Genomic DNA, 18825 nt, shown 5'->3' on the forward strand with positions numbered 1-18825 from the left:
GCTGCTGCTGCCGCCTCCGCTCCTGCCTCCACTGCACCCGCTCCACAGCGTCCAACATCACCAGGGGGCGAGATGGTGATTCCGGACAGCCCCATCCAACGCTTGCGTCCAGCAGCTACGTGGGCTCCGCGGCGTGCTGTGTTGACGACGCTGTCAAACAACATCAGGCAGAGGCAGGCGAAGAGGAAACTCGACTTCGAGGAGGGTGAAGTCAGCGGCGAAGAGGATGGGGTGCTCCCTCAATCAAAGGTTAGTTTCAACAAATATTATTAACTTGTGTATGCACAGATTTTTTTTCTGTGATTGATTGTTAAAAAATCTGTGCACATACGAGTCTTTGATTATTTGATATGAATATTATTTGATCTGAATATTATTTGAACTGATTAGAATGCAAGCAATATTTCCTCGAACTGATTAGAAATGGTATTATGAGATATTATCGTTTGAAGTATTCAATCATGCATAAATGTCATCAATATTATTTGAAGCGCTTGGAATGTAAAGGAAATTACGAACCGAATTGATGCTAAGGAAATATTATTTGAACTGCTTAGATATTATTATTATTTAAAGTAGCCACTCATGCAACATCGTTACCAATATTATTTGAAGAGCTTGGAATGCAAAGGAAATTACGAACCGAATTGATGCTAAGGAAATATTATTTGAACTGCTTAGATATTATTGTTAAAAGTACTCGATCATGCAACATTGTTACCAATATTATTTGAAGTGCTTGGAATGTAAAGGAAATTACGAACCGAATTGATGCTAAGGAAATATTATTTGAACTGCTTAGATATTATTATTATTATTTAAAGTAGCCACTCATGCAACATTGTTACCAATATTATTTGAAGTGCTTGGAATGTAAAGGAAATTACGAACCAAATTGATGCTAAGGAATATTATTTGAACTGCTTAGATATTATCATTATTTAAAGTAGCCATCATGCAACATTGTTACCAATTATTTGAAGTGCTTGGAATGTAAAGGAAATATTATTCGAACCGAATTGATGCTAAGGAAATATTATTTGAACTGCTTAGATATTATTATTATTTTAAGTAACCACTCATGCAACATTGTTACCAATATTATTTGAAGTGCTTGGAATGTAAAGGAAATATTATTCGAAGCGAATTGATGCTAAGGAAATATTATTTGAACTGTTTAGATATCATTGTTAAAAGTACTCGATCATGCAACAATGATATTTCAATAACTGATATTACTCACTTTATGCAGAGAATTCGATGATAATCTGATGTAGAGATCTGAAACAAATAAGACACTAATCAAATATTTTTCAACAGAAACGTATGCTGGATGAGGACTCCTCTCTCGTACCCTTAATAAAGGAGGCTGAATTGGACTTTGTAGAACTCGTTAACAAACCACTACCCAAGCCATGGGTCCCGTTGCGAGAGTTAGAGGAGGATCAACCATACCGCATCGTCGCGGCGAGGGAGCACACAAACCAGCACGGCCGACGTATAATTTTAAAAATAATCAATGCAGGAAGCAAATGCGAGGTGTATCTCCCTCAAAGATTCGCTTCCTGCATTGATGCGGGAAAAATTCGGCATTTCAACGAAACGTGTAAAAATTATGTGTTAGTAGTAACACATAAGTGCCCAAATTGGACAGATATAAAAATTGTTAAAGCTTAACAATTTTTATATCTGTATACAATTTGGACACTTATGTGTTACGAATTGTATAGATGTATGTGAATAGTTGAATAGATCAATAAAATGTGTGCATATTTGATAAAAAATTGTTTTCAATTCTTACCTGTTGTTGTTGACGATGTTGATAAGTTTGTAATGAATATCACACAGAAGAAGAAGAAATGCTTCAGCTGCTCTGTTGTGAATGATAATTAAATAAGGTGAGCCCGTCTTTTATAGTTTGTTGTGAGCATGCTCAGTAGACTCACCGCTAGAGGTAAGCGCTGGCAGCTTCTCGCCCCCTCCTTCTCGTGCTCCCACAGATGTGGGTGGCCAGCATCATTTCTTCCCTTTTCAAATCACATTCACCTTTCAGATTTGAAATAATATTCTTATCATTCAAGCAATGTATCATAGCAATCTGACAGTATAGCATTAGATGTAGAAATATGAATTCACTTCCAACTCATTGGTTGAACATTAAACCAAATCAAGTTGATGTATGATTAATTAATTAACCTCAGTTAATGTTCAACCATTGAGTTGAAAGGTAATGAAAAATGGTATGTAGGAGAAAAAAGCAGAGTTCGAGAAAAAAGCAGAGTTCGAGGAAACGGGGTAAAGGAATCTTGAGTTCAGCGGCAAGAGTTTTTAAAGGTTTGGCAGGTAATGTAACATCAACTATTCTAAATAAGGTAATTGATAACCTTGGGGAAGAATATCATATTCCCGGATACGAGTGGTGTGGCCCAGGGCACGAAGGTTAATGAAAGGTTAAAGAGAGGTGATCAAGGCATAAATTCGTTAGATAAAGCTTGCAAGGCCCACGATATAGCCTATACTCAAAATAGTGATAATAAAACTCGGGCGGTAGCTGACAGGGCTCTAGCGAACGCTGCATGGGACATTTTCAAAAATCCTCAAACACCCCTTGCCGAGAAAGCACTTAGCTATCTTGTTACAAACGTTATGAAAGCTAAAGCGGCGTTTGGTGGGACTTTGAGAAAGAAGAAGAAGAAGAAGAAGAATGAGAGGAGAAGTTATAGTAACGATATTAGACGCAAAGCTATAGCTCAGTTGAAAAAGCATATTGCAGGAAAAGGATATTTTTTGAAGCCTTTTCCTAAAAGTGGTGGCAGACTTCTACCCCCACCCCCACCAGCATCATATGGAGTGAGTTTATTCCCTCAAGTTAAGAAATGTAGAACAACGAAGAAGAAGAAGAAGAAGAAGAAGAAGACATGAATATTGAAGGAGAATTGAGTAATTATGATTTGATTGATTGGTCGAAATTATTACAGATTCGGTTAAGAGGCATATATATGCTAGATGCATTACCCAAAAAAATTCTAAAAAACGAGAATGCCATTGTGAATTTAGCAAGGGAAAGCGAGGATGGGACACATTGGGTAGCATATAAGAAAATTGGTTCTAATGTTTGGTATTTTGATCCAATTGGAAATTTACAACCTCCATACGAATTGGACAAATATTGGAAAAAAGAAAATGGAGTAAATATATTTTATAATGTAGAGCATATGCAACCATTAAATAGCGATTTTTGTGGTCATCTTACATTATTGTTTCTTGCAAATCAGTTGTAATTAAGTGTTTGTGGTGAACACACAAGATGGTGGTTATTACATTACGATCTAACACAAGTGATCTCTATGAACATTTACAAGAAATTATAGAATTGGATAAAAATCGTGAATGGGAAATTGGATTGATTAATTTTTCCAGTTACAATAGTATTGCAAACATTAACAAAGGAACAAATTCCAGCTTCAAATATGGTGATAGATTAATCGAGTTGGATACTGGTGCATATGAAGTTGAGGATATTATAAAATCTTTAAAGAATAAATTGAATATTGATGACAAGAAGAATAAACTTATTATACGTGCAAACGTAAATACTATGAAGATTGAAATTCATTCTGATAAAGCCATTGATTTAACACGTTCTGATTCGATTGCTAAGATACTTGGTTTTGATAATGTTGTTTTGCAGCCAAATAAATGGCATTATTCCAAACATTTGGTTAACATAACAAGCGTTGACAGTATTCTTGTTGAGTGTAATTTAGCTTGCGGCAGTTACTCTGAGGGAAAACAAAAACATGTAATCTACGAATTTTTACCAAAGGTTCCTAGCGGTTATTTAATAAACGAAGTACCATCACCGATTATTTATGTACCTTTGAATACGCATCGAATTCAAACTATTAATGTAAAGGTAACGGACCAGAACGGATCGTTTATTGATTTCCGCGGAGATACAATTACAATTAGGTTGCACATACGTGAAAAGTAATGGGTTATCTTATTTTCAACCCACGTTCGAATAAGACCAATCAAGTCATTAGAGAAAGGAACGCGATAGCGACAACACCTAAAAACAAACGTGCTTTGTCGGCTAAAAGCGCGAGAATATTAGAAAAGTTGGGTTTTATAGTCGATTGGCGACATGTTAGGCGGGGGAGCGGCAGCAATTAGTGAAATTCTGGATGTGGAGACAGACCTTCAGTTTTATAATGATATTACTAAATTCCAATTTCACACTCATACAGTTTATTCGGGACAGGAAATAAAAAACTCTGACGAGGCACGTATTGGCATAAATTCTTTAGATGTCTATTCTTTACCTTGTAAATCATTCATATTGATTGAGGGAACAGTTAACTGTACAAAACCGGGAAAAGACCCAGCCGATACACCAGTTGCAGCAGACTATAAATTAAGCAGTAACGTAATCGGTAACCTTTTTGACGAAATACGATATGAATTAGCAGGTCAGCAAATTTCTAAATCAAGATTGATTGGATTAACATCCACAATTAAAGCTATATTGGTGAAAAATACTCTCGATAAAAACACATATCACTTGGCTGGTTTTGACAGAGCAGGATATGAGCTAACGGATAATACATTCACTTTCTGTGTTCCGCTGAAATTAATCCTCCCGTTTTTTGAAGATTTTCAAAGAATAATTTTAAATTTGAAACAGGAACTCGTCTTATTGAGGTCACCGACAGATCTAAATTGTGTTGAGTCTCAAAGCGGAACAAACGTTAGTGTGAAAATTACAAAACTGCAATGGCGCATGCCCTACATAACTTTAGAAGATCATGTAAGACTGAAATTTTTGAGACTGCTCGATGCTGACACTCCACTGAAATTAGGTTTCCGCCATTGGGAAATTTGTGAATTACCAAATTTGCAAAATTCACTTAACCATTCTTGGGCAGTTCGTACCACATCGAGTTTTGATAGTCCAAAATACGTTATAATTGCATTTCAAACTGATCGTAAGAATAAAATAAAAAATCAATATCTAATTTCGATAGCTGCGGTATTACAATGTTAAAGTATATTTGAACAGTGAGTATTATCCATATGAAAATCTGCTAGGTAAGAAGGAGGTTTTATACCAGATGTTCTTGGATTTCGCGCCCTCGTATTATAATCATTCAATCAATAGTGAATTCGGAACAGAAATCGATTTTAAAACATTTTGTGAATCAACACCGCTGATTGTTGTAGATTGTTCACACCAACCAAGTCATTTGAAATCATCGACAGATGTTCGTATTGAAATGGAATTTAAAAGTGCAGTACCTGCAAATACTTCCGCGTATTGCGTTTTAATTAGCGATCGTGTGATGGAATACACACCTCTCACGAGTATGGTGAAAGAAGTTCAGTAATTTGTTGATAGAGTGCATCACTGCAGGTTATATAAGGTGTGTACTGCGACAAATGTAAGCCATTATCAGTTTCACCTTTGAACAGCCAACATGTCCTATTCTTTGTGTTCTGATATTTTGGACAAGCCACAAACTCGCTCTATTGGTATTCAGTGCGATCTTGATAGTTTCTATTATGAAGCAAGGTGTAGTACGCCGAAGCCGCTGGAGGTGGAGGAGGAGGGGAGAGACGAAGGATTACTGAAGCCGCTGCAGGTGGAGGAGGACAAAGGAGGATTTGAGGAGTCCGCCGCCGCCGCTGAGGGGAGAGACAAAGCCTGCGGAGAGAAAGAAGGTCAAGCGAGTGCTAAAATTGCTACGGTTGATCTTCACTGGTTTAAACAAGATTGTAATCAAATTATTGTGAAAGAACTTGCCATAATTGATCAGTTTAATAATTATATTGTGTTCCATTTCAAATCACCATTTGCAAAGACAGAATTGAGTGCAAAATTGTATAACGATGTAACATGGTTAGAACGTCACTATCATAAAATAAAATGGGAAGATGGAGATTTAGAATACAGTGAGTCATTAATACGTGATTACCTTGCAGCTTATGAGAAAATTTTCACAAAAGGAACTGAGAAAGCAAAGTTTTTAAGAAGATTGCATAGCAACGTACAATGCATACCAGAGGATTTTCCAAAACCTGATTTCAGCTTTTTCACTAGTTCATGGTGTTATGCTGCATGCAACATTCATAAAAATAAACCACATTCTCGCTGTGCGTTATTCTCTGCTCAACATTATAATTCTTTGTTGTTTAAAAATATGTATCAAACAAATAATTTCTTGTGCGAAAACAATCGAATGCAAAGTATGAAAATGGCTCCAATGTACACAAATTCACAGAAAAGAAACTTTGCTCGTTATGGATTCTTCTACAACGGAAAGGATCTACAGTGTGTTTATTGCCTGCATGCATTGAGACTGCATAAAGCGCGTACATGTTGTCTATCGTCAATTGATGAAGAAAGACCACTTAATTACTCTATAATAGTTCCTGCCTACACTTAGTTTTCTTCATTCGCTCAACAACATGGATCCGAGAAAGTGGTTGGCTCCCGACAACGAATTGGAAGTGAGGTTAAAAAACTGTATTGATTGGTACGATGAGTGTGAAAGTGCAATTAGGAAATCAACTCCTGAAAATTATAGTTTGGCGAAGCAATTGAGAGACATTTTTCTAAGCACGGTGAATTTAAATGATATAAGAGACTATCTATGTTATTATCGTCCTCATAATTTATGTATAGATAAGCTAATTAGAATTGAAGATGAAGTTATGTATTGTTGTAGTGAAATGTGTAAATAAACGTTTTCTGCCTTCAAACGATTTTTCATTCCGATATCCCATTCACATTTTTTAGTTTAGTTGCTGCTTAGAGCTAGAGCAGACAGCACGTGTGGGGTAATCTTTAGTGCACGTGCGCCTATAACACGTGCATCTCATCAATTTAGAATTCTTTCCCCCTCATTCGAGTCACGTCAAACATCTGCGAGATGCAGTGTTATGGTTTTTCAAAATTCAAAAAATTATCTCGTCTCTTGATGTCAATTTCATTTAATGAATTTGATTCAATTGCGAAGAATATTAAATTTTCAACAGGATGTCAAGATGTTGATTTACCGTTAACAAAAACAGAAAATGTACACTTTTCGATTCTATCTGAGATTTTCGAACTGCTCAATATTCTAGACAGCGGTCATCTACATTATGATTGTACAAATGATTCGTCATTATCTGTTGTTAAAAATTCTGATGAACTTTGGAAATACTTGTACGATATTGCAGATAAAAAAATGTAAAAGAACGTAGAGATTTATAGCATTAGATGAGAGAGAATTTCTCAATTCAATTAGATGTAGAGAGAGTCATTGACCTCACTTTGGATTAGAGTAATATGGATTCACTTTAATCTGTCACCAAGGGAATTTTTTTCCCTCTCATCTATACTGGGAGAGAATTTCTCAATTGATTCTTATCTCCTTTCCTTTCGGAAAGGGTGCGGGAAAGAGATGTGACGAGTAAAAGAAGAAATGCTGGTTGTGAGAAGCGAGGGGAGCGTATAACATTAGTATAACATTCTTCCTTTACTCGGCTTAGAGAAGGGTGCGGGAAAGAGATAAGGATCAATTGAGCCCATCATCGTAGTATATCATTAGAGCGAAATGGATTCACTTCAATTTGTCAGTATAGCATTAGATGTAGAAATATGAATTCGCTTTAATCTGACACCAAAGGAATTTCTCAAAGTGAGTCTGGCATTAGAGCGAAATGGATGCACTTCAATCTGTCAGTATAGCATTAGATGTAGAAATATGAATTCACTTTAATTTGACACCAAAGGAATTTTTCCCTCTCAAAGAGATTTTTTCCCCACATCTATCATTCACCTCAATCTGTCAGCATAGCATTAGATGTAGAAATATGGATTCACTTTAATTTGACAGTAGAGAGAGGGAATTTTTCCTCCTAAAAGGAAATTTTTTTTTCCCTCACCTGGAGAGAGAGAGAGAGATATCTTACCCCCCTCACCTCCACTGGACAGGGGGAAGGGGAAATCTATTTTTAGAAAGAGAGAGAAAGATATATCTCCCTCTCTCTCTATCCCCCTCACCACCACTGGACAGGGGGAAGGGGAAATCTATTTTTAGAAAGAGAGAGAAAGATATATCTCCCTCTCTCTCTATCCCCCTCACCTCCACTGGACAGGGGGAAGGGGAAATCTATTTTTAGAACACCCCCCGCCCTACAGGCGGGGGGAAGGGGAGGAGGGATGGACGAGGGGGGAGAGGGGGGAGGGGGATTTCGAGCAAAAAAGTCAGTCCATCCCCACAATCTTCCTCTACTTTTGCTATCCAACCAATTTAGGAGAAATTGGTAGCACGGCAATGTATAATGTCATGGAAATTTGGAAATCATAAATGAAACTCATCCACCAGTACTTTCAATAAAATTACTGTTTTACTTTCAATCAAACTACTCCACTGTGGACTACTTTCAAGTTTATTTAATTTGATAGATCATAAAATAATATGTCTACAACCTCATGAAAGTCTTTCAATCAGCTATTTCCATACGAATTTGTGAAAATAACTGCCAGTTATTGAGAGCAGTTGGTAACTTTATAAGATTGTACTTTCATTTTGTACAAGAACGTTTTGTATAATAAGAATGATCCATTCAATCATTTACTACTATTTTTCTTTGTTCAGTTTGAGTTTATTTGCCAAGTGTTCAATTGATGTTCTCATAATGTTCTGCAAGTTTTTTTTTCAGGACGTCCTATCAAAATTGTTTGATAGCTGATAATAATTATATTTAAAATTGTACCTGAATGATGATGTGTGGTATTTCACCATTATTGATTGAAGCAGAATAGATGTCGCAAATAAAATTGATAATGGAAATGTCTTTCAAAACATTTGAATTTTTTTTTTTATAAAAAAAAACACCAGAAAGGAACATGGAATGAAATTAGATGATACCACTTATTGAAATGTGATGAAAGGTTGATTAAGATGACGAAAATGATATTGATATTGAAGAATAATTATTAGGTTTCATATTAACTGCCATTCATCAACTATGATATTGAATGATTTCGTTGTTTCTAGGCGTAAATTCTAAAAAAAGATTGATTGAAGGAACATTCATTAGTTCAAGTTTCCTGTTCTAATTTGTAGAGGGGCATATTTAATGATTGAATAACTCTCCACTAATTTTTATTTGAATCATTGCAACCTTTCATGTGTCTAGTATCATTCAGTATCACGAACAATCTGGGACAGACTAGAAGCCCCCCCCTTCACCACCAACAGGACTAAATGTTTTCTATCTCACCACAGGGTGAGCATAAACAAGTTTTAAGTTTCCCCGTCACAGTTTGCATGCAAACTTTTCTATTAGCTAAGATCCCAGCTGTTAAAAACAGTTTTTCAACGGCACACTACACTAGAAATACTAACGATAATCCACTTGCAGTTCGTTTATCAATCAATAAGATACAGGAGCAACCGGGGTGAGTGACTGCTCTCTATTATCACAATTACAGGATTGATTTTCCTGGACGATTGAAATTTATAAAATAATCAGAGATCATGAGAAATAGTTATTTGTGCTACTAGTGCGCAAAGTGACAGTTTGCTGCACTGAAAGAAATGTTTATGCACCGTAGGCGAGGATGGAATGGTTTCTTGAGTGCAGCAGAGGAACTTTGCGCACGCACGTATTTCACATTAAATTTTTCCTACAGTTACCATTGAATATAGAAGTGGTTGATTATGGGTAAAATGATTGCAGAAATCCATCAAATGTTTGTCTGTATAATTTTGTTATTAATAACAACTTCAATTTATTTTTAACTTGATAATCAAATTGAAAATTAATGATCGATAATTTATTCAAATTGAAAATCAAATTGATCCAATTAATTTGAAAATTTTGAGTAAATCTTGATTTCTAAATAATTTTTCAACCAATCAATTTATGAATGAAAAAAAATATAATTTGAAATAATGAATAATTAATAATATTCGAAATGTATAATTTAATGAGTTCTCATTTTTATTTATTTGAAAATCAGAAAAAAATGTATATACAAAAAATTCACATTCAAAATACACGCCAACAATGTCAACAGCTGATTGGGATGGCTGCAAGATGATACGCAAAGTATTAAGAGTACGTAAAGTAATACTTTGCGCACTAGAGCGGAAAAGTGATTCTTTGTGTTCTGTAATCAGTGCAGGAATGGTCACTTTTCAAGGTAACTGTAGAAAAAAAAGTGTACATATGACATAGGCCTAAGTAATTATCAAACAATTTTTCTACCACCTCTTTTATCTGAAATTTATGCCATTACATTTGGGTCAATTTTTGCAATATCGATAAAAATCTATTATTACGCGATTTTTCCTATACCAGTAAGAATGGACCACAGTGGCTCCGCCGAGCTAAAAATATTGCTTTATTAGAGGCACTCCAGAACCCGGTAATTACAACAATAACAGTCAGTTTAAAATGAATCTATGAAAGTTGGGAAATAAAATTAAACTATTGTATGGAATAATTCAATTTAATTCAAGTTATGCAATTCGAAACAATTAGCTCTGGAGTATTGCTGCAAATCCGAGACAGCGCAATTTAAATCTTAATTTTCCATTCTCAAAGCTTTTATTTCCGTAGCTTGTGAGTCAATTTTATCGAGACAAACAGACAAAGTGCCCTTTTAAATATTTTTAAGTTATACAGAACGTCCTCGATATCAGTGTGGCACCTCTCTATGGAATTTCCTAGATCAGTCCTCATTCTTTTGAAGTCTCTTCGCAAGTCTTCTACCACTAGCATAACATGCTGCTGACATGCTCCAAAACAGAGCTGCCAACTTGAACATTAACAATTTTTTTCCACCCCAGATGCCCCCTGACAATCAACTATTGCCAATGAAGCAGAAGACTCTATTCTTGATAGGGATACTTCTTTATCATAGGACGATGTGAATGGTGAAGGGGTGCTCACATAAAAGAAGAAAAATGAACTAATCTAACCTGAACTAATCCAACCTAACCTATTCTAACCAGTTTGTTTTGAGAGGAAGACTGTATGATGCCAACAAGAGGTAGTTGAGACAAGCACTGTCCCAGGAATTAAGCACTGTGAAAGGTTTTCTTGTCAAACAACAAGAAGAGGTCACCAACAAAAATGTCCTCGAAGACCTCCAGGATTTTATCAACGATTGTTTCAATTCTCACTGACAACAGAACCGGTGCTTTGTATGTTAATTGGGAAAATTTTATAAGGGAAGATGCTCAGAAGCAGCAGTTGAAGTGATTTCTTTCATGATTATTGTAGCTGAAATTCAGCAGAAACTTTGTGATACTGATGTTTTATTCATTACTTACACCAATACCAAATATTATTCTAGAGAACTTGTCAAAATCACGATAATAGTTGGTTAGTGAAGTTATGGAAAGCACTAGGCTTATTTTATTGGGTTTTACCATAGAAAAATATACTGTTATTTATTATTTATTATTATTTATTATTTTATTTCAGATACAATCGCATCATTGGTCTCTGGTATTATACATAAGGCGGACATCTCCTTCTCAATAACACGAAAACATTCTAGGAAATAGTCTCCATTCATTTAAATTATCATATTTCAAGTATGTAGTTCCCCAATGAATACCAGATAGAATATTGTACATGTTATAATCTTGTAATACTTCAAATTTCTCCACAAGAAACAAAACGTGACAGTTTTTCCGAAAAACGTATACTGAGAAATAAAACGAGAGAAAATCTAAAAAGAGCAATGAATTGATTAGAAATTATTCAAAGCAGATAACTTCATTCATTTTCTAACGCAGCACCGATGATAAACTCTTCAACAGTATTCCTCAGGCTCCTTGTATTCATATGTAAAATATTAATAGTTTCATTTCCTATATTACAATTCGTTATTAAGAGATAATTATTGTTTGGAATATTTACTTTCAAATTTAACCAGAATCATCAATTTCTCACAAAATTTGAATAGAAATGCAACTGGCTATAATGAGATAGATAAAGTCAGTATCAGTATCAGAAGTCAGTATCTGTTGGGAAAACGGGTTTATGATCCTTGTATGTCATTGGACAAAGCAGATAACTTCATTCATTTTCTAATGCAGCACCGATGATAAATATTGATTTAAGGTATGTAGAAGTATAATAAAGCAGGCACCAGAATACTGAGTGTAATTCATGGAAACGTATAATTAAATAATGAAGAGAAATATTTTCCTCTATACTTTTATACCGGCATAACTTGAATCACAACTATTATTTATTTTTAAAAAACAAAATGAATGACAACGATAATGCTCTCCCATGAAATCCACTGATTTAGAAAAAAAGGAATCTATATAATATAAAAACCTCCACACATCAATAAATTATCTGCAATGAAACATCAAATCGAGCACATTCCGATAAACAATAAGGCAGACATCACCTGTTGAGAAAGAAGTTTATTCAGGAATTAAAAAGTTTTTTCAAGTGGAGAAATTTCTACTCTCTTTTAATTCTCCAGTAATTGTAAAATTCATGTATCAATCAGAAATCTTTTGAGGATGTTTTTCAGAACACAATATTTTCATTGAATCTATAATGATTGTTAATTGATCGAATATAGTTTGATAAGAAATGTAATGGATTATCAGTGATATGAGAGCTTGATGAGAGTTTTCGAGAAAATGTAAACAAAACGAATGTAACAATAATGCTCTCTCATGAAATCCACTGATTTAGAAAAAAGGAATCTATGTAATATAAAAACCTACACTAATCAATAATCTGCAATGAAATTTCAAATTGAGCTCATTCCGATAAATAATGGGGGACATCACCTGTTGACAAAATCGTTTTTTCAGGAACAAATAAGCTTTTCCAAGTGGAGAAATTTCTACTCTCTTTTAATTTTCCAGTAATTGTAAAATTCATGTATCATTCAGAAAACTTTTGAGGAAGTTATTCAGAACACAATATTTTCATTAAATCTATAATGATTGTTGATTGATTGAATAGTTAGATAAGAAATTTAATGGATTATCAGTGGTATGGGAGCTTGATGAGAGGTGTCGAGAACTGTTGGAGAGATATGAGTAGAGGTTTAGCATGTGAATGAACAAGTTATAGAAATGAACATGAGTAATATAAGCATATTATCTCCTCTGATTTCCTAGAATGGGAGATATTCTCAAGGGATAGAAAAATCTTATTTCTCATTTGAATGATATCAAAAATAGAATACAGTGAGCTCTTGTAGTTGCATTTGTTTGCTTGAATCAATAGATGGATTGACAGATTTTCTCATGTTTTGATGCTTCGAGCGATTTTAAAAAGAAAAAGATTATTGAAGACAAATATCATGGAACAGTCAAGCTGAAGGATGGTGAATGATTTTCTAGAGCTTTCTAGTATTTCCATGAGTTTAACATTCTTTGAAGAATACCATGCTGAAAAACGATAACGTTCTGAAATAGCATCTCCACACAACTCCCCGATAAAAATCTATTGATCTCTCTCCAATGGAACTGTGAGACAAATATAATAATGGAAAATGATGAAGGAAAATAGATGTATCAATAAAAAGTACATACGTGAAAAACGATAATTTCCTGATATGGTCTCTCTTTGATGATAATCTCATGATATCTCTACAGCGAATTGCAGTTATATCGAATAACATGATAAATTAGAAGGGCTTGAATCATGCCTTCAGGGAAATGTATGCTTAAATAATGATTACTCGGATTGAATGGCAGAAGAGGAGAAGAAAGAGAACTTGGATTAGCATTGCTTGCTTATGTTAATTAGTTCTCCGGGAAATTTTGTAAGGGAAGATGCTCAGAAGCAGCTGTTGAAGCAATTTCTTTCATGATTATTGTAGCTGAATTTCAGGAGAAACTTTGTGTAAACCGGTGTTTTATTTATCACTTACACCACAGCCAAGTATAATTCTAGAGAACTTGTCAAATTCACGAGAATAGTTGGTTAGCTTTGTGAAGTTATAGATAGCAGTAGGCTTATTCTTTATTCGGGTTTACCATAGGAAAATATAATGTTATTGCATTATTTATTATTATATTTTTGATACAATCGCATCATTGGTCCCTGCTATTATTCACAAAGTGGACATCCCCTTCTTAAAAACACGAAAACATTCTATGAAATAGGCTCCATTCATTAAAATTATCATATTCTGAGTATGTAGTTTCCCAATGAGTACCAGATAGAATATTGTACAAATCATGTTGTAATCCTTAAAATTTCTTCAGAAGAAACAAAACGTGACATTTTTTCCAAAAAACCTATACTGAGAAATAAAACAAAAGAAAATCGAATAAGAGCAATGAACAGAATATAAATGATTCAAAGCAGATAACTTCATTCATTTCCTATCGCAGCACCGATGATAAACTCTTCAACATTCTTCCTCAGGCTCCTTATATTGACATGTAAAATATTAATAGTTTAATTTCCTATATGAAAATATTCGTTATTAAGAAATAATTTTTATTCGAAATTGACTTTCATATTCAACCAGAATCATCAATTTCTCAAAAAATTTGAATAGAAATGCAACTGGCTATAATGAGATACATAAAGTGAGAATCAGTATCAGAAGTCAGTATCTGGAATGATGTCAGTATATGTTGAAAAAAACGGGTTTATGATTCTTGGAAAACCTGGATTCTTGGAAAACTTGGATTCTTAAAAAACATCGTTTTTAGACATCATCCGCCATTTTTCTCATGAATATTACGAAGCTCCTGAAATTTTCCCAGAAATGAGACTGATGCCAGTTGATAGGGCTTATGGATAGCTATCCATGGTATAAATTTGAAGAAAATCGTTAGAGCCGTTTTCGAGAAAACCGTGAAAAACATGGTTTTTTAGTCATTATCCGCCATTTTTCTCATGAATATTACGGAGCTCCTCCAATTTTTCCAGAAATGAGACTCATGCCAGTTGATAAGGCTTATGAATAGCCCTATCCATGGTATAAATTTGAAGAAAATCGTTAGAGCCGTTTTCGAGAAAACCGTGAAAAACATGGATTTTTAGTCATTATCCACCATTTTTCTCATGAATATTACGGAGCTCCTGAAATTTTCCCAGAAATGAGACTCGTGCCAGTTGATAGGGCTTATGAATACATGCCATCTTGGATTGAATTTCTTATTGTCGGATCCTCATGGTATAAGGACCTTAAGTTTAAAATTTCAAGTCAATCGGTTAATTAGGGATGGAGTTATCGTGTTCACAGACATACACACATACACATACCAGTTCTTGTAAGAGGGGTCAAACGGGGAATCACACACTTTCTGCACTAAACGGGCTCACCCTGAACCAGTGCTCCAATCAAGCTGAAATTTTATATGTATATTCGTTAAATATAAATGAATACCCCTATAACATCAGAAAAAGTTAAATTTGAAATTTTTTTCTCATAGGAATTTAACTGTCGAAACAGGCTCACTCAAATTCCCGCTATACGGGGTACATTCATACACACCATGACATAGGCGTAAGGAAATTGGAGGGTGACCAATACAATAGATGCAGGTATTTGCATTGTCTTGGGATCACTCCGACGTTGCCAATTCTACTGGTTCCTTCCTCTTTATAGAAACGCAGTTTTGGATTGAAACTGACCAAAGTAAATGTTCCTATTCACTCTCAGAACTTCTTCTCTCAGATAGTTATGATCTCCAGTCTTCAGTAAGATATCGTTCTCTCAATAGCTAGTTTTTACATTTCATGTGAATAGTTTATATTGAATAACATGATAAATTAGAAGTACTTGAATCACGCCTTCAGAGAAACGTATGCTTCAACAATGATTACTTGGATTAAATGGCAGAAGAGAAAAAGAAAGAGAACTTGGATTAACATTGCTTGCTTATGTTGATTAATTCTCCGGGAAAATTTTGTAAGGGAAGACGCTAGAAGCAGCAGTTGAACCAAATTCTCACATGATTATTATGGCTGAGATTTAGCAGATGCTTTGTGTAAATTGATGTTTTATTTATAACTCAAACTCTGCCATTTCTAACTCTTGAGAACTAGTGAAATTCACGAGAATAGTAATTGGTAAGCTTTGTGGAGTTCTGGAGAGCAGTAGGCTTATTTTGTCATGTTCTACCATAGAAAAAGGTAACGTTATTGAATTAATCATTATTAGTTTATTTATGTACAATCGCATCATTTGTTTCTGGTATTATTCACAAAGCGGACATCTTCTAAAAAACAAGAAAACATTCTATGAAATAGTAATTATTATTAAATGAAAATCCCAATTTAGACTTCTGCTACCGGTACTGCAAATATTGACAACAGGGTTATTTAATTAGGATTTTCGTTTAATAATTATTATTTATTTATTTGCATTTGAACAAATGCAACTTCCAATTTATTTCCATCTGTATTCTATGAAATAGTCTTCATTCATTAAAATTATCATATTCTGAGTATGTAGTTTCCCAATGAATACCAGATAGAATGTTGTACATGTTCTAATCTTGTAATACTTCAAATTTCTTAAGAAGAAACAAAACGTGACATTATTTCCATAAATTGTATACTGAGAAATAAAACAAAAGAAAATCTAATAAGAGCAATGAATAGATTAGAAATAATTCAAAGCAGATAATTTTATTCATTTTCTAACGCAGCAAGGATGATAAAATCTTCGAAATTTTTCCTCAGGCTCCTTATATATTATATATAAGTAGAATATTAGACTAATAGTTTCATTTCCTATATGACAATTCTTTATAAAGAAATAATTCTTGTTTGAAAATCAGAATCATCAATTTCTCACAATATTTAGATAGAAATGCAACTGGCTGTAATGAGATACCATAGTCAGTATCAGAAGTCAGTATCTGGAAGGTCAGTATCTGTTGGAAAAAACGGGTTTGTGTGGTGAATATGTAATACATTGATTTCCATGATCAATATGCAGAGCTATTATGTATATTTATTATTATAACTATTCAGAATATATAACAACTGAAACATAAGAGACATCATCTATATTTAGAGGTTCGTCAATAGGAAACTTGAGATAAATAAGTAATGTCAATAGGTTTTTCATCTTCAATAGGTTTCCAATACTCTTCAATAGCTAGTCAATAATTTATTGAGAACGCTCATTATGATTCGAAAAGAGGGCAAAACTCCAGCGCTATTTGAATGTGATTTGAGTCTTTCACATTCCGTATTTTTTAAATGAGAATTACTCCCACTACAGATGAAGTTCACGTATGTTAATTTCTATCATATAACACAAGTTTGAAAATACAGTCGAACTTCTGTATAACGAAGTCGATTATCCCGAGAAAAAATTCGCTGCAGAGAGGTATTCGTTATTGAGAGGTTCTGTCAAGAAAACTGCCATGATCCTATGGATCTTATAATATCGTATCACGGTGGTAAAAAGTAAATTCGTATGGCTATGTTGGTGGGGAGTCCCTTGCGGGAAGGTCCCACCGCCTGAATATATAATTTGAGCCGTCAATGGGCCTTACGACTGTCATACTTCAGCCGGGACCGACAGTTTAACGTGCCCATCCGATAACACGGGAGTGATCTGGTTAAAAAACTTTTGGTTGTGAGTGGGTTCGAACCCGGGATCTCTATGCTGCTACGCAAGCTCTCTATCCACTAGACCACGGATCACTCCATCACGGTGGTAAATACAGTAAATGAATATGGTACATAGAACCATAGAATATGGTACATGAACACCAATATCATCATGAACGTAGTTAGGGTACCTATTAGGCCAATATTAATATGGACATTTGAAAATTCATGCTGTTTGAAATAAACATGTTTTTTGAATATTTATAGAATGTAATAAGTAAGTAAACTCACCAATTTATTTTCAGAAAGCTTGATTCGTACTATTGGTCGAGTTTAATCAAAGTACATACTCTGTAGCAATATTTTTCAACTCTTTACACTACTATTAGATGGAACGCGAAATACGGTTATTTTGTCAATAACTTCACTATAAATATCAACTTTCCAATTTTTTAATGTTTCATATCTGAAAAAGTGAGTAGTTTTCAGTTCAATTTTGCATTTGAATAAAAAATCATGTTCGGTAAATGACTCATATCTATTCAAACAGCCAGACATGTCTGGTACACTATTTTTCAGTTTTAATCCTTGCCTGATAATTTTGAAAGCCTCTAGAACTTCTTGATCTGACGGATTCTTCTCTTCAGGTTCGTCACAGCTATCATCATCATAGACAGTTCAAAGAATTGAAATGTGTGACACCTGCCTGGTCAACAATAATGACAAGTTCTTGGAATTCAATATCCAGTAAGTTGCATTCAATTTCCGACATGTGTTTCACCCTCTATTAACTGTCTACCACCCCATCTTCTTCCTACCTGAATTGCCATTACTTTTAGTCTATTGACCTTTCTGCTGAAACTAAACAATTCCTTGAAAATAACCGTCTGCTTCCAATACACACTACACTTTCTATGTTGAAGTCAAGAGGAAACTTTGTTGTTTAGAGGTCCTAAATTCTTTAGAGGTGAATAAGCAGCCAAAACTCAAAAATGGCATGGGACCAGGTAAAAATTCGTTGTGTAGAGGATTTCGTTAAGTGAAGGTTCGTTATTGAGAGGTTCGACTGTATTTTCCTCTATATTTTTATACCGGCATAACTTGAATCACAACCATTATTTTATTTTAGAAGGCGGTGGAAAATGTAAACAAAACAAATGACAACAATCATGCTCTCCTATGAAATCCACTGATGAAAAAAAATCTATATAATACTGTATACAAACCTCCACTCATTAATTATCTACA

General features: G+C 34.4%; 2 protein-coding genes across 2 annotated transcripts in view; one reads left to right on the forward strand and one right to left on the reverse strand.

The window, feature by feature from the left end:
* LOC111056476 (bone morphogenetic protein receptor type-2) overlaps window positions 1-18825 on the reverse strand; it is a 227279-nt gene that overhangs the window by 35704 nt on the left and 172750 nt on the right. The gene's annotated exons all lie outside the window — the stretch shown is intronic.
* LOC120354906 lies at window positions 58-1880 on the forward strand. The gene is made up of 2 exons (XM_039442993.1): window positions 58-249; window positions 1321-1880. The coding sequence occupies exons 1-2, from the start codon at window positions 73-75 to the stop codon at window positions 1675-1677; spliced, it is 534 nt and encodes a 177-aa protein (XP_039298927.1). The 5' UTR covers window positions 58-72; the 3' UTR covers window positions 1678-1880.

This window comes from Nilaparvata lugens, chromosome X (assembly GCF_014356525.2).
Source record: "Nilaparvata lugens isolate BPH chromosome X, ASM1435652v1, whole genome shotgun sequence".
In the NCBI taxonomy this organism is placed as follows: domain Eukaryota; kingdom Metazoa; phylum Arthropoda; class Insecta; order Hemiptera; family Delphacidae; genus Nilaparvata; species Nilaparvata lugens.

What these genes read in the sequence shown, in the direction of transcription:
- LOC120354906 (XM_039442993.1), top strand. Translation starts at nt 73, where the DNA reads ATGGTGATTCCGGACAGCCCCATCCAACGCTTGCGTCCAGCAGCTACG. An exon ending in GGGTGCTCCCTCAATCAAAG is followed by an intron (nt 250 to 1,320) that starts GTTAGTTTCAAC and finishes ATTTTTCAACAG; the next exon opens with AAACGTATGCTGGATGAGGA.